The 15,817-nt window shown below is 37.7% G+C and overlaps 2 protein-coding genes across 2 annotated transcripts; one reads left to right on the forward strand and one right to left on the reverse strand.

The window, feature by feature from the left end:
- The first annotated feature begins 4,276 nt into the window (after positions 1–4,276).
- dnaja (DnaJ heat shock protein family (Hsp40) member A) lies at positions 4,277–12,431 on the forward strand. Its single transcript, XM_079810053.1, has 8 exons — positions 4,277–4,410; positions 4,704–4,861; positions 5,570–5,744; positions 5,869–5,973; positions 6,971–7,198; positions 7,305–7,535; positions 7,734–7,834; positions 11,723–12,431. The coding sequence occupies exons 2-8, from the start codon at positions 4,730–4,732 to the stop codon at positions 11,936–11,938; spliced, it is 1,188 nt and encodes a 395-aa protein (XP_079666179.1). The 5' UTR covers positions 4,277–4,410; positions 4,704–4,729; the 3' UTR covers positions 11,939–12,431.
- rps27l (ribosomal protein S27 like) lies at positions 12,381–15,438 on the reverse strand. Its single transcript, XM_079810058.1, has 4 exons — positions 15,176–15,438; positions 13,976–14,084; positions 13,776–13,886; positions 12,381–13,639 (listed from the first exon to the last, which is right to left on the reverse strand). Exons 1-4 carry the CDS (start codon positions 15,179–15,181, stop codon positions 13,611–13,613), a joined length of 255 nt encoding a protein of 84 aa, XP_079666184.1. The 5' UTR covers positions 15,182–15,438; the 3' UTR covers positions 12,381–13,610.
- Positions 15,439–15,817: the final 379 nt, after the last annotated feature.

A 15,817-nucleotide genomic window follows, 5' to 3' on the forward strand; every position in this document is an offset into this window, starting at 1 on the left:
TACATGGAGGACGGCAGAAAGTGCAGAGTCCAACTCGACCGCAGTAGAGAAAGTGATTTTAACCCCCAAAATCTAAAAAGCCATTTCTGGAAGTACTTTGGATTTTGGTCGGTAGAAGGTAAAATTGTGGAGACGCGAGATATGCAAGCTATGTAAGATACAGTTAGCATACTGTAGCATACAGTTACTGTACTGGCTGAATAGATATTGCATGAATAAGGTAGGTTAGATACAGCAGTTTCATGCACTGCAGGCTACCACTGGTTTGATTATTTACCGTTCATGTCAAGAAAACTTCCATGTTTACCACAGCACAGCTCGCTCGGAGCATTCAATGTCGGTTCTGTATACTGTAAAACTTCAATTAATGTTAATAATATTTGTTTCAATCACTGAATGAAGCCTGCTATATTTGGGTCGCAACCTTAAATTGCTTGCACAAAACTCTTGATCAGCACTCAACATATGTTTAAATATGTTTAAATTTAAATAAACTACCTATACAATTAGTTATGTCTCTAATTTGTCCTGTTATTGACGTAACGCATTGACAAAATGCGCAACCAGATGTTCGAATAGTTTGAATACGTCTTTTTTTTAGAGGGAATATTTGAATGTAATTTTTGAGCAATTTTTACAGCCCTAACACACACACACACACACACACACACACACACACACACACACACACACACACACACACACACACACACACACACACACACACACACACACACACACACACACACACACACACACACACACACACACACACACACACACACACACCACTACTTGCAATTATTATACTGTCTATTATAACAATGCTTTTTATCTTTTCATTTTTCGTGATTCAGATTTTCTTCTGTCAATACAAGTCAAATTCCAAAACCATTCTGTTCTCTGTTGCCTTCCCTACAGGTTGAAGGCTAACAATGTCACTCAACTGGTCGACTTCATTTGCACCAGACTGGAGGCGTATTACATCAGGCGACTCCTCGATGTAGCAAAAGAAAGGACTGTGAAGCGGGAGTTCAAGTTCAACAGTGTGAGTCCTGACAGAATAGTCAAGGTGTGTGTTCATTTTACTACCAGTGAGTTTAGAACCTAGAAGCATTAGTGAGGGGTTTTGTAACGCAATAAAGGGATCCTATTTCAGTGTCTCAATACCCTCCATTGTTTCTAGCTTTCGTTAATGTTTTATCATTTTGTGATTTACAAAAATATATTTTTCTAATGTTATTTTCAACATCTATCTCTTTTTTCATATTCTAGGAAGATGAATCAAACTACACTGTTCCCAGTGAACAAGAAGGTGTTTATCTGGTGAACATTTCCATGGGCATGTGCACCTGCCCAGCTGGCAGCAATGGGGCGCTTTGCAAACACCAACACTCTGTAATGCAGGCCTTCAAGCTGCAGGGAGGCCACCATCTTCCAGTGACATCCTTCACAGCAAATAAGTCCTTCTGAGATGGCCATAGGTATTAGATTGCTTGTTCTGAAAGGTAATTAGCTTGTTTGTTGCAGCTTACTTGTAGAGGGGCAACTGTAGCACAGTTGTAAGGTTGTTCAGTACCTGAAGGGTCAGCCGTTCAAATCTCAACTTCTCCTGTGTGTGACTGTGCATGTAAAACACCACACCAGTGCACTTGATTTTTGATGCTGCGTATAACCATGGCTCTTTGTACCTCCTGTCTTGTCTGTCCAAAAAGGAAAGCTTGACGTACCAGACAACTGGTTTATGGGCTTGCAGTTTGAGAGGGAGAAAGACAGACCAGACCATTCAGGGTGCCCATGACCCCTGTCCACCTCAGAAAGCGCCAACATGGGCACGGTAGCATCAGAACTGGAGCACGGAGCAATGGAAGAAGGTGGCCTGGTCTGATGAATCATGTTTTCTTTTACATTACGCCAGGTGCGTGTGCGTCGCTTACATGGGGAACACATGGCACCAGGATGCACTATAGGAAGAAGGCAAGCCGGCGGAGGCAGTGAGATGCTTTGTGCAATGTTCTGCTGGGAAACTTTGAGTCCTGCCATCCATGTGGATGTTACTTTGACACGTACCACCTACCTAAGCATTGTTGCAGACCATGTCCACCCTTTCATGGAAACGGTATTCCCTGGTGGCTGTGGCCTCTTTCAGCTGAATAATGCGCCCTAACACAAAAATCGTTTTAGGAATGGTTTGAGGAGCACAACAACGATTTTGCGATGTTGACTTGGCCTCCAAATTCCCCAGTTCTCAATCCAATCGAGCATCTGTGGGATGTGCTGAACAAACAAGTCTGATCTATGGAGGCCCCACCTCGCAACTTACAGGACTTAAAGGATCTGCTAACATATTGGTGCCAGATACCACAGCACACCTTCAGGAGTCTAGTGGAGTCCATGCCTCGACGGGTCAGGGCTGTTTTGGCAGCAAAAGAGGGACCAACACAATATCGGTTTCTGATCGTTGTATATACCACAGTAGATGTTTAGCAGATTCAGCTAGATCAGTAGTTCTCAAAGTGTGGTACAAGTACCACTAGTGGTATTCAGGCTGCCTCTAGTGGTACGCAGAGGAATCACTAAATAAAATAATGTTAAAACACAATACATTTTAATTTAATCTTTATTTGAGTAAAGTTTTTTTTTTTTTTTACATTTAAGTACAGTACCGTTTTAATTTAACTTTACAACACATTTTAATTAAATCATTTTATTTACCTGTATGTAAGCACAGTGCAGTGTTGATGTACAAACTGTATTTACAACAATAAATATTCTTATTAGGAATAAACTGCCTCGTTTTTTAACTGTGCAGAGCGGTAGCTGAATTGTTAGGCCTACTACGCTACTGTATTTTAATGTTGGTCATTATGGTGGTATTTGGAGGGCCAAATATTTTCTGAGGTGGTACTTGGTATAAAAAGTTTGAGAACCACTGAGCTAGATCATTTTGAACTCATCAAATAATAACAATAAATAATTTAAGTAGAAGAAACATTAAATATGGGTGAAATTACTATATTTAATCAAGCTAACGTCACAAAATAAAATTAAGTAAATTTACTAGATGTGTTCATTTAAATTGAGATAAAATCAATTGATTTTGTAAATTCAATTAATCACTTTTTTTTCTCACTGGAGCTGTACTGTCTTAAAACTAGTGATAATCAACAAAAGACTCAGTGTAGAAGATTGTATTATCTTTTTCTGTTTCATCATAAATTAATTGATTAAACAAAACATTACAATAGTGAATGCACATTGGTGTATCACATTTGTTATATTATCTCCTTTCGATATAGTTTTGAATTTGTTACATTTCATAGGATATACAGTTTTACATTGTGATATCTTGCGAAGGACATGTTAAATTATTATTATTATCTATAGAGCATGCATTTAGAATAATAGCCTACTAAATAATTAAAAGAAAATAATATAAGCAATGAATGCCCAGTAGGCTATACTTTAGATTTAACATAAGTATTTATATTTTTATGATTTTCATAATTTTTAACATAAAGAGGACTTTTGTTGTTGCTTTGCCCCTTATTATAGTGGTATGTTTTATATGTTTGAATTTTGATCACAGGATAGATTTGAAGGTTTGAAAAACTATGGCTGTGTGTGATGTATGAGATCAAATCAATTTTATTCTACCTTTAGCTAGTGTGTGTTTAATATCTATATCAGCCTTTGAAATTAAACACACAGGCTACACAAACACAAAGCAACACTGTCTGTGTGTGGCCATCTTTAAATTGAGTTTGCTAAAACTTGAAGGGCTCTTGAAATTCTTCCAAATTAATAAATAAAAACCAAACAAACATTATCATCATTTATTTGCTGGCAGACATTTTTGGTTAAAGAGTGTCCTCTGCTGGGCGTTTGTCAGAACATACCTCATTTCTCCACCGACTTTCCCCAAAATCTGAGTGTAAATGGATTGTTAAATGACACAACATAGGAAGATCTCCTCACTTTAATCCAAAACCCTATAAAGATTGACTTCGCCTTACTCAGTAGGCCTATTCTGTTTTTATAGGCCTACCAACAGACAGAAACTGCGAATTCAGTGACAATTGTCATATTAATATTTCCACATGCTCACATTTATTCAGAAAATGTACAAAAACCTATGTAGGCTACGTTACTCTACAACAATGCAAATTCATTATAGCGTAAATATTAGTCTCAAAACGCACGTGAACGCGCCTGCCCTGCTTTCATCCCATCCCATCGCATCGAAGGTTCCGGCGCTCGAGCTCGAGAAGGTTCTGGAGCGCCACCGTTTATATAAGAGCGACAGCGCGCGCGGCGTCCAGCCAGCAGAACAATCACTAACAGAGAGAGAGAGAGAGAGAGAGGAGCCCGACGACTCCGCGAACCGGCTTTTCCTCTTCTTTTATTTATGTGAGTATTATATAACGTATAACATTCACAACTACACACTCGAAGCTTTAGTTAAAGTGTTCTCTAGACTTATTCACGAAATGAATGGACAGTTTTGAGGAATGTTGTGTTAGACGTTATAGCTTTCTCTCAAGAACTGTAGCCTATATATAGTAACCACTCAATAAACCTGCTCCAATGTTATTATTATTTTAAACAAATGTCTTGTGGCATGATTAAACATAATTTAAAGTTTAATACAATGTCATATGCATACTCTTGGAGTGAGCAGTACTGTTGATTTTATTTTCCAGTATACTGTAGTTGATTCCTATCAAAGATGGTTCGAGAAACCGGTTACTACGACCTGCTCGGCGTGAGTCCCAAAGCCTCGCTGGACGAGATCAAAAAGGCATATCGGAAACTGGCGTTGAAATATCACCCGGATAAGAACCCGAATGAAGGCGAGAAAGTAAGTGGAGGTGCAGAGCCACATGCAGAGAGAGTATAGTGTTTCAGGTTGACTTAAATGACAGCCGCAGAAACGAGAGGAACTTTCTGGAAGTGTCCCGAACACATGTGTGAGCCGGTGTCCTGACATTTCATCCTACCCGTCAGATTGTCCTACCAAGGCTTACTGCGCATGCCCACATCAATATTTTTTATTTTTATTTTTTATATTTACATTTTAAGGGTAGGTTTAGGGTAGGGATAGGGGTAGGTGTGGATATTAATGGATATTAATAAAGCAAATCACATTAATATGATTCTTGTAGCACAATCTGATAGGTAGCATTTTACATCCATATTTAATATTTAGTTATTTAAAATATTTACATAGTTTTAAGGGTAGGTTCAGGGTAGGGGTAGGTATGGATATTATTATTTTTGAAGGGAATAGACCAAATGCCATGATTATAAAAACTATTGAGGAATAATTGAAAAGTGGGGTTGAGGATAACAAATGGCCAAGGGACACAATGAAGGTGTAAAAACAAAGTATTTTAGTACAGAAAGATGAAGGGAAAAAAAGATTAGAAGGCACTAAGGTGTTTAGGGTTTCCACAACTCATTTGATCTGTTATATGCAGCAAACTGGTCCAGGATGGTGTTTTTCCTGGGACTTGTTTGTGCATGCATTATTAAAATTAGTAATGTAAAGATATTTTCTATTCTCTAGTTCAAGCTCATATCACAAGCCTATGAAGTCCTGTCAGATCCCAAAAAGCGGGATTTGTATGACCAAGGTGGGGAACAAGCCATCAAGGAGGGAGGCATGGCAGGAGGAGATTCTCCCATGGACATTTTCAACATGTTCTTTGGTGGTGGAGGGAGAACGCAGAGAGAAAGGAGAGGTGAGACACATTTATTGCACCCCCCCCCCCCCCCATTTAAACACATTAATGCACTAAATTTTAGTTTACGTTTAGTATATTATATCCATTCATAACTTTTATATTATTATTTTTCCTTATTCAGGTAAGAATGTGGTTCACCAACTTGGGGTCACACTGGAGGAATTGTACAATGGCTCAACGAGGAAACTTGGTCTTCAGAAGAATGTGATCTGTGAGAAATGTGAAGGTAAGAATGATTAGTTCCTTTGTGCACCTATATTGGGAAACCCAAAAATGAAAATTAGCCCATGATTTACTCACCCTCAAGCCATCCTATGCGTATATGACTTTCTTCTTTCAGACGAATACAATTTAAGTTTTATTAAAAAATGCCCTGGGTCTTCCAAGATTTATAAAGGGAGTGAATGGCGGTCCTGTTTTTGAAGTCCAAAAGAATGGATCCATCCATCATAAAAGTAATACGGCTTCAGAGGTTTAATAAAGGCCTTCTGAAGCAAAGCGATGTGTTTGTGTAAAAAAACATCCACATTTAAAAATTTATAAATAAAAATATCTAGCTTAAGACAAACGGCCGTATGAGTGAAAGAGTAACCCCTGACCTGATGCATGGCATGACACATTGACGAAAGCGGAAGCACCGAGAATAAAGCACAACAAAATGCCTGTCATGAATTAGAAGTCTAAAATGAGAAAATTTTAAAAGTCTAAAATTTTAAAGAGAAATGTTGGAGGATTTCGGTATAAGAGAAGAGGAGCTTGAGTTTGTTGCCCAGCCCCATTTGTTTGAACCGCGAGAGGCGTCAAAGCTTACGCTACTCCTACATCCGACGTCATACATTGCGTCAGGAGTTACTCTTTTGGCGCCAGTCGACTTGCATAGGCCGTCTGCTGGACGCTAGTTATTTTAGTATATAAAGCTTTAAATATGGGTATTTACCCATCGCTTCGTTTCAGAAGGCCTTTAATAACCCCGTGGAGTCGAATGGATTACTTTTATAATGGATGGATCCACTTTTTTGGGCTTCAAAATCAGGACTGCCCTTCTCTCCCATTATAAAGCTTGGAAGAGCGGCAATATTTTTTAATGTAACTCCGGTTGTGTTCACCTGAAAGTAGAAAGTCATATAAACCTAGGATGTCTTGAGGGTGAGTAAATCATGGGGTGAACTATCCCTTTAAAGACCCAATGTTGATTTATCGATTTAAGATGTGAATGGTTGCAGGTTATGGAGGCAAAAAAGGCACAATTGAAAAATGCTCAACTTGCAAAGGAAGAGGCGTTCAGGTCCAGGTGCAACAGATTGGACCCGGAATGATCCAGCAGATTCAGAGCATGTGCTCCGATTGCCAAGGACAAGGAGAGAAGTTCAACTCCAAGGACCGCTGCAAAAACTGCAATGGACGCAAAGTAGAGCGCAAGAAGAAGATTCTTGAAGTCCACATTGACAAAGGTAGAAGAACACAAACTTTTTTTTTAGAAACCCCAGACCCTTCCTTCTGTTTCAGTTATTTGGAGCAAGCGTTCCAGAAGTATACAAATAATGGTCTTTGTCACAGGTATGAAGGATGGCCAGAAAATCACATTCCATGGAGAAGGAGATCAAGAGCCTGGACTGGAACCTGGTGATGTTATAATCATACTGGATTTGAAAGAACACCCCGTCTTCCAAAGGCAAGATGACAACCTTATCATGAAGATGAAGATCAAGCTGGTGGAGGCACTCTGTGGGTTTAAAAAAACAATCCATACATTAGATAACAGATCGCTGCTCGTCAATTCATCTCCAGGTATTTACTATATACCATTTACTTGTATATAATATTAGATTTTTTCAAATAATATTTAGTAAATAAAACATTTTAATTAAAATTAAATATATTTCCCCACATGCTATTCATTTGTGTGAATTATATTTCAAATAATATTTGGTACATACAATTTAATCAAATACTTTAATATTGATTCAGTTGTCTTTTTTGTTTTAGGTCAAGTAATTAAACCTAATGATCTAAAAAGTATTCATAATGAGGGCATGCCTCTGTACAGAGACCCTTATGAGAAAGGTCTTCTCATCATAAAGTTTGAGGTAAGTCAGTACCCTGTGTTATAAATTTTTACTGAGAGAAAGAAAAGTGTTATCTGTTTTTTGTCAAAATAAATAAATTATGGAGAAAAATGTGTGTGAAAGTACAGAGCCCTACACATGACATGTGGACAAAAATATAACATGGCCACAATTTAAGAATTAGTTCCCACAAATAAAGATTTAATTCTCTCATTTTAGTACATCGTAATAAAAAATAAAACAAGACTCCACCTCATGTCGTTCCAAACATGCAAGACTTGCTTTCATCTTTGAAACACAAATGAAGATTTTTTTGGACATTAATTCTCTCTCCATTGACAGCTATGCAACTACCACTTTGTTGCTTCAAAAAACTAATAAAAAGATTGTAAAACTAATCCATATGAATAAAGTGGTTTAGTCCAAATTTTCTGAAGAGACTCGATCGCTTTATATAATGAACAGATTGAATTTAGGCTTTTATTCACATACAGAGCCGGCTCAAGGCATAAGCGAACTAAGTGGCTGCTTAGGGCCCCCGTGGCCACCAGGGGGCCCCCAAGAGCACATGAAATTACTTTTTGCTGCATGTTATGATGATTGAAATCGTGATATGGCCTTATACAATCACTAAATCAACTGCAAAAAGCGTTTTCTAATATTTGCACGGATTGATTCTGACAGCACTGCACGAGCTCGCGGCGCCATCGCCATCGATTTGTGTGGTTTGGTGCGAATATCTTGTCTGACGTGCTGCATGTTTTGGACAGAGTAACGTTACTGCATAGCTTCCAGTTTCTCAGTAAATGTTTTTCTGCAAGTGCTATAGCCTATCGTTCCCTTTGGAATTATAAGTTGTGTAGCCTACATTTTGGAAGTTTTTATTTAAAAAATAAAAAGGTTCTTTCTACACAGTCGACTGGAATGTAAAAAAATAAATGTTTATTTCCGCCAAAATAAAAGCTCTGTTTAATATTTGAAAGAAATCAACATTTATTGTTTTTAAAAGAAGTCTCTTCTGCTCACCAAGGCTGCATTTATTTGATCAAAAATAGCTACAGTAAAAACTGTAATATTGTGAAATATTATTAGGCTGCTATAATGTAAAACAGCTTGTCTGTGTGAATGTAGGCCTATAGTAAAGTGTAATTTATTCCTCTGATCAAAGCTGAATTTATCATCATTATTCCAGTCTTCAGTGTCACATGATGCTTCAGAAATCATTGTAATATGATGATTTGAGCTCAAGAAACATTTATGATTATCAGTGTTGAAAACAGTTGTGTAGGTACAATGTTTTTAGGATTTTTGAAAGCTTTCCATTTCAGAGAAATGCTGTTCTTTTGAACCTTCTATTCATCAAAGAATCCTGGGGAAAAGTGAGCATATTCAGCATAAGAGACTACCTATAAAAAAAAAAAGTACATATCCCAGTCTGAACTGTAGTAGCCTACTGTAAGACTTTGAATATTAACACCTGTTACAATTAAAAACTGTATAAGGGTAAAAGCATGACAGCCAGACATGATGTAAGCAACACAGCTACAAATATTAAAATTGATACTGGGTGAGCGAATTATCAAGAACTGACAATAGTCAACCGTATTGGTGGCACCGAGGGGCCCCCAAATAAAATTCTGCTTAGGGCCCCATAAGGGCTTGGGCCGGCCCTGTTCACATATAAACATTGATCAGTGAACATAAACAGAAGCTCAACAGAACCGGCTTGACATACAAGAACAAACCTCATTGGTTCTTGCAGAAGCTCAAACGTGCTGGGTAACACGAGAATGAACCTCATTGGTTCTTGTGGAAGCTCAAACGTGCTGCATAACACGAGAATGAACCTCATTGGTTCTTGTAGAAGCTCAAACGTGCTGCGTATTACACGAGAATGAACCTCATTGGTTATTGCGGAAGCTCAAACGTGCTGCATAACACGAGAATGAACCTCATTGGTTCTTGTAGAAGCTCAAACGTGCTGCGTATTACACGAGAATGAACCTCATTGGTTTTTGCAGAAGCTCAAACGTGCTGCGTAATACACGAGAATGAACCTCATTGGTTCTTGCAGAAGCTCAAACGTGCTGCGTAATACACGAGAATGAACCTCATTGGTTCTTGCGGAAACTCAAACATGCTGCGTAACACAAGAATGAACCTCATTGGTTCTTGCTGAAGCTCAAACATGTTTCGTAACAAAAGAATGAACCTCATTGGTTCTTGCAGAAGCTCAAACATGCTTCGTAATACACGAGAATGAACCTCATTGGTTCTTGCTGAAGCTCAAACGTGCTGCGTAACACAAGAATGAACCTCATTGGTTCTTGCAGAAGCTCAAACGTGCTGCGTAACATGAGAATTAACCTCATTGGTTCTTGCTGAAGCTCAAACGTGCTGCGTAACATGAGAATTAACCTCATTGGTTCTTGCGGAAGCTCAAACGTGCTGCGTAACATGAGAATTAACCTCATTGGTTCTTGCTGAAGCTCAAACGTGCTGCGTAACACAAGAATGAACCTCATTGGTTCTTGCAGAAGCTCAAACGTGCTGCGTAACATGAGAATTAACCTCATTGGTTCTTGCGGAAGCTCAAACGTGCTGCGTAACATGAGAATTAACCTCATTGGTTCTTGCTGAAGCTCAAACGTGCTGCGTAACATGAGAATTAACCTCATTGGTTCTTGCTGAAGCTCAAACGTGCTGCGTAACATGAGAATTAACCTCATTGGTTCTTGCAGAAGCTCAAACGTGCTGCGTAACATGAGAATTAACCTCATTGGTTCTTGCAGAAGCTCAAACGTGCTGCGTAACACGAGAATGAACCTCATTGGTTCTTGCTGAAGCTCAAACGTGCTGCGTAACATGAGAATTAACCTCATTGGTTCTTGCAGAAGCTCAAACGTGCTGCGTAACATGAGAATTAACCTCATTGGTTCTTGCTGAAGCTCAAACGTGCTGCGTAACATGAGAATTAACCTCATTGGTTCTTGCTGAAGCTCAAACGTGCTGCGTAACATGAGAATTAACCTCATTGGTTCTTGCGGAAGCTTTCGTTTACCACAACGTGATGTGTGATTTGAGGAATGTTTATTTGTGAATAAAAGCCTAAATTCAATCTGTTGATCATATAAAGTGATCTAGTCTCTTCAGAAAATTTGGGCTAAACCGCTCAATTCATATGGATTAGTTTTACGATCTCTTTATGAACTTTAAAGCTTTAAAGTGGTAGTTGCGTAGATGTCAATGGAGGGACAGAAATATCTCAGATTTCATCAAAAAGACCTTGATTTGTGTTCCAAAGCTGATCGAAGAATGAACCTCATTGGTTCTCGCAGAACCTCAAACGTGCTGCGCAACACGAGAATTAACCTCATTGGTTCTTATGGGTTTGGAACCACTTCATTTTTAATAATTAATTCCCAGTTAAAAGTTTTATAGTTTTAGTAAATTGTGGCCATGTTGTACTAATTCGTTCCCTCATTTTGATTTTACTGAGGGTACATTTACATGGCAACAATACACTAAAAACGGAAAAACGCTGTATTTATGAGTACAGAGAGATGGCGAAAGAATCTAGCAAGTAATATGCATGCGCATGACGTCACCTTTTTCACAAATATGCGTTTTTGTAGTTTAAACAGAGACAATAACGGTATTGTTTTCAAAAACTTGCACTTTGAAACCCGTGTTCCGTGGAAACCACTGTCGTGTAAACAGCCCCTGAAACAATAGAATGAATTTAACTCAAACCTGAGGCAGAATTAACAAAATGAGGGAATTAATTCTTAATTGAATTTGTGGCCACATAATGTGTGTGTGTGTGTGTATATATAAGCAAACAGTCAGTGGTTACCTTATCTTGTGCATGGACTGTCAGATCTCACAGAAACATTTCTGTTCCTTCAGATTGAGTTCCCAGACAAACACTGGCTACCTGAGCACATGCTGCCTGACCTGGAGAGGTTGCTTCCGGACAGAGATCACGTCATGGTGTCAGATGATATGGAAGAGGTTGACCTCTGTGAAGTAGATTATGAAAGACAAAAGAGAAACTACAGCAGTGAAGCCTACAATGAAGATGAAGGCCCCAGGCAGGGAAGCGTCCAATGCCAGACTCAATAAATGTCATAGATCAGGCACATACGTGCAATACTCCTTGAAATATGACTGCAAGTGTACACTGAATATAAGGGCGGTTAAATTTGGCAATTTTTCATTTCACCCTACCGGAGCCTTACAAAATGGACCATTTTCTTGTTGGAATCCTTCATTCTGAAGCATCTGATGAGGAGGAACCAGGTTTTGCAACATCCACCACAAATGAGTATTAACAGACATTTAATGGAATTATTTTGGATAAAAATGACATCCATGTAGGATTTAATAGTAACTTAATTTTTGCATGTAAATTATTCATCCTGTGTGAGTATGGTCACTTTTATGTTTATCTGCTACATGTAGATGTGCTTTGGTCGAGTGGGTGCTGCACTTTTTTGCCAGTTAAAAATCGGTATTTGTAGATTTTCTAAGAATGTGACTCAGTATGTTCAACTCAAGTTTCTTTCCATTTGAATGTTCTATTTTTCACAAATAAAATAAAACATTTAATTACATTTCCTCCCGTTTACTTAAAGTATACATAATCACAACTGAATGGAAGCGATTCAGGAATGGTATATTTTACATTTCTTTAAGTTCTATATGAATATAGATACCATACAATTGAAGGTGAACATTTTAGTTAATGGTGTTTTATTTACACATGTACCAATCAAAATTTGGGGTCAGTACGATTTTTATTTCTTTAAAGAAATGAATACATTTAGCATGAACTTTCTATTCATCAAAGAATGCTGAAAAATGTATGTTTCCACAATTTTGTTAAGCAGCACAACGGTTGTCAACATGGATACAAATGATAAATGTTTCTTGAGCAGCAAATCAGCATATTAGAATGATTTCTACATGGCACGGAAGACTTTGCCATCACAGGAATAAACTACATTAAAATATATTAAAAGAAAATGCATTTTAACTAATATATTACACAATATTAGTATTTTTACTTTATTTTGGTCAAATGAACACAAAAATCATAATACTTCATAACAAAAACATTTTAAAACTCTTCCGACCCCAAACTTTTATCAACAGCAAGTGTAAAGGCCCGTTCACACCAAGGACGATAACTATAACGATAAAGTTCTAAATATCGTTCTCAATATTAAAGAATAGCAGAGTTCACACCACAGCTATAAAGATATAGAGAAACGATTTTGTTGGAATAATTTACAGAACGATTATTTATTATTGTTTGATTTTCCTGATGGAACGATAAAACATTGACAGCCAATCAGAATTCATTCTGCTGTAACAAGCTCAAAGCGGCAGACAAGCGCGCGCTTAGAATAAACAGAACGATATCGCCAAATGGTGTAGACGCTAATATAATTATCGTTCTTGGTGTGAACAGGCCTTAAATATTCCGACAGGATAACAATATCCTCAACAACCTTGAAAGCTTTGACGGTAAAAATGACATGTCAATATGCTGATTATTGCACGGGATATGAAATTAACAAACAGAATTAAAATTGCAGGATGCAGTTGTATCATGCAGAATAATCTTTATTCAGAACCGCTGAATAACATGGTAGAACATGGTAGAAAGAACCTGCCATGCACCATTCATAATCACATTCAAAGTTCATTCATTGTAATCAATGAAAAAGTAAGGCATTAAGAAGTTGCACAATTTCTTTGTATTCAAAGCAACAATCCTTTTTCCTCCTTCTCAGTGTTGCTTTCTTCTGAAAGAGCAACCTATTTGGAAAAAGAAAAAATGTAGCTTTATATCAGCCCAATATAAGACACGTTATCAGATAACATTATATATGATGCAAAAGTACAACTTCAGCAGTAACCCTGGATGGGTTACAATCATACAGTAAATACACACCCTCAGTCAGCCTTGCTTTTCCTCCAGTTGGCTGGCAAAGCACTGTTGAACACCCAACACACAACACAACCGTCTGCGCATGACTAAACACAGTTGTGATCTTATAACAACCTACATGGAAATAAGCAGAAAAGATTATAATTTTCTACAATTGAAATATTACACGAGGCAAACAAAGTTTTTTTCTAAAGATCTCAAACCTGGACATTTTACATCCATGAAGTACGAGTTGGGACTCTGCACAAGCCTTTTCTTCTTATGCTGCCTTCTTTCAAAATCAAAGGACGGGTTGAGTAGATCTTTGGCCAGCTGTTACAATAAGAATATACCAATAAATATACTAATAAAATGGCCTTTATAATATATATATATATATATAAAACACACACACACGTGGCCAAAAGTGATGTCCGACCTATGGAGAATTGACATCCTCACCCTTTATTTAGACATTATTGAAAATGTGTTTAAGGTTATGTAAGCATATTGCGTAATTTGTGATAACGCTGTGAAACATGACAATTTGTGCTGATCTCATTTTTGGCCAGGCTGTCATACAAATTATGAACACATGCAAAAAAAAAAAAAAAAAAAAAAAAAAAGAGAGAAACACCAAAATATTAAACAGTATTTTTTGCCAAATAATTTAAACATTTATTTTATGGTTTTCTTCTTCCCTCGTATTTAAATACATATCTCTCTTCCTCATATTTTGAGGGTTTAATTGGGTCATCAAAAATAAATATCCCATCTGGACCACTTTTGGCCACTACTAATCACACACACACACACACACACACACACACACACACACACACACACACACACACACACACACACACACACACACACACACACACACACACACACACACACACACGCGTTACTATAGTAATTTATAAAGTATATTTATAAATATAAATATATTTATATATATTTATAAATATAAAATTTATAAAGTATATTTATAAATTAACTATATAACACATACACCAATTTCCTTCAACAATATGACAGCCATCTACAATCTAGGCAATATTAGTAAAGCATGCGTCATTTTGCATGCTTCTGCACACAAAAACAACAGCCATGCTGATCACTTCCCTCATTGTCAGTCTGAAAACTATAATGGCTTACTTGTAAAAACACAAATAACACACCAATCTGATTCAATCTCTCGTTTTGCTCGATGCAATATAACAGTTGAAATGTTCCTCGTGTAAAGTGAAACATTAGGCCTTTTCTGAAGCGCCATGTGTTAATCAAAAACTTTCACATGTTTATCGCACGGTTTAAATGATCAACAACTAGAGTACCGGTAATATTAAAACGACAGACGATAGAATTCATATCAACAACTGTCAAACGCAAGATTCGTTGCCTAGTTGAAATCCACTTACAGGCATTGTCGGGAGCTGCTGGTTTTCGCATTCGTGTGTCTGCTCTGCTTTCCTCGACTCTGAATCGCTCGGGTGACTGCAGGGTTGCCACGCGCAGCTTCATAAAGCAAATCTGATCAGACATGCCCAGGCATGCTCCACAATAAAACACTCCTTTATACATTATCCCCTATAAAACCTGACAACATTACAGAGATTTCCTGAAAATTACATCAGGCTGACAACAGTAAGTGATGACGTGTTGACTGAATGCCTCTGATGATATCAGCGTCCACCCCCCCCCCCCCCCACACACACACACACAGACCCCAAAGAACAGTTAATAAAATGCTTCACTTGAAAAAGAATTAATATCTGACTGTCTGTCCGTCTGTCTATGTATCTATCTATCTATCATCTGTCTATCCATCCATCGTCTGTCTGTCTGTCTGTCTGTCTGTCTGTCTATCTATCTATCTATCTATCTATCTATCTATCTATCTATCTATCTATCTGTCTGTCTGTCTGTCTGTCTGTCTGTCTGTCTGTCTGTCTGTCTGTCTGTCTGTCTGTCTGTCTATCTATCTATCTATCTATCTATCTATCTATCTATCTATCTATCTATCTATCTATCTATCTATCTATCTATCTATCTATCTATCT

Source organism: Gobio gobio (genome assembly GCF_949357685.1).
Source record: "Gobio gobio genome assembly, chromosome: 25".
In the NCBI taxonomy this organism is placed as follows: Eukaryota; Metazoa; Chordata; class Actinopteri; order Cypriniformes; family Gobionidae; genus Gobio; species Gobio gobio.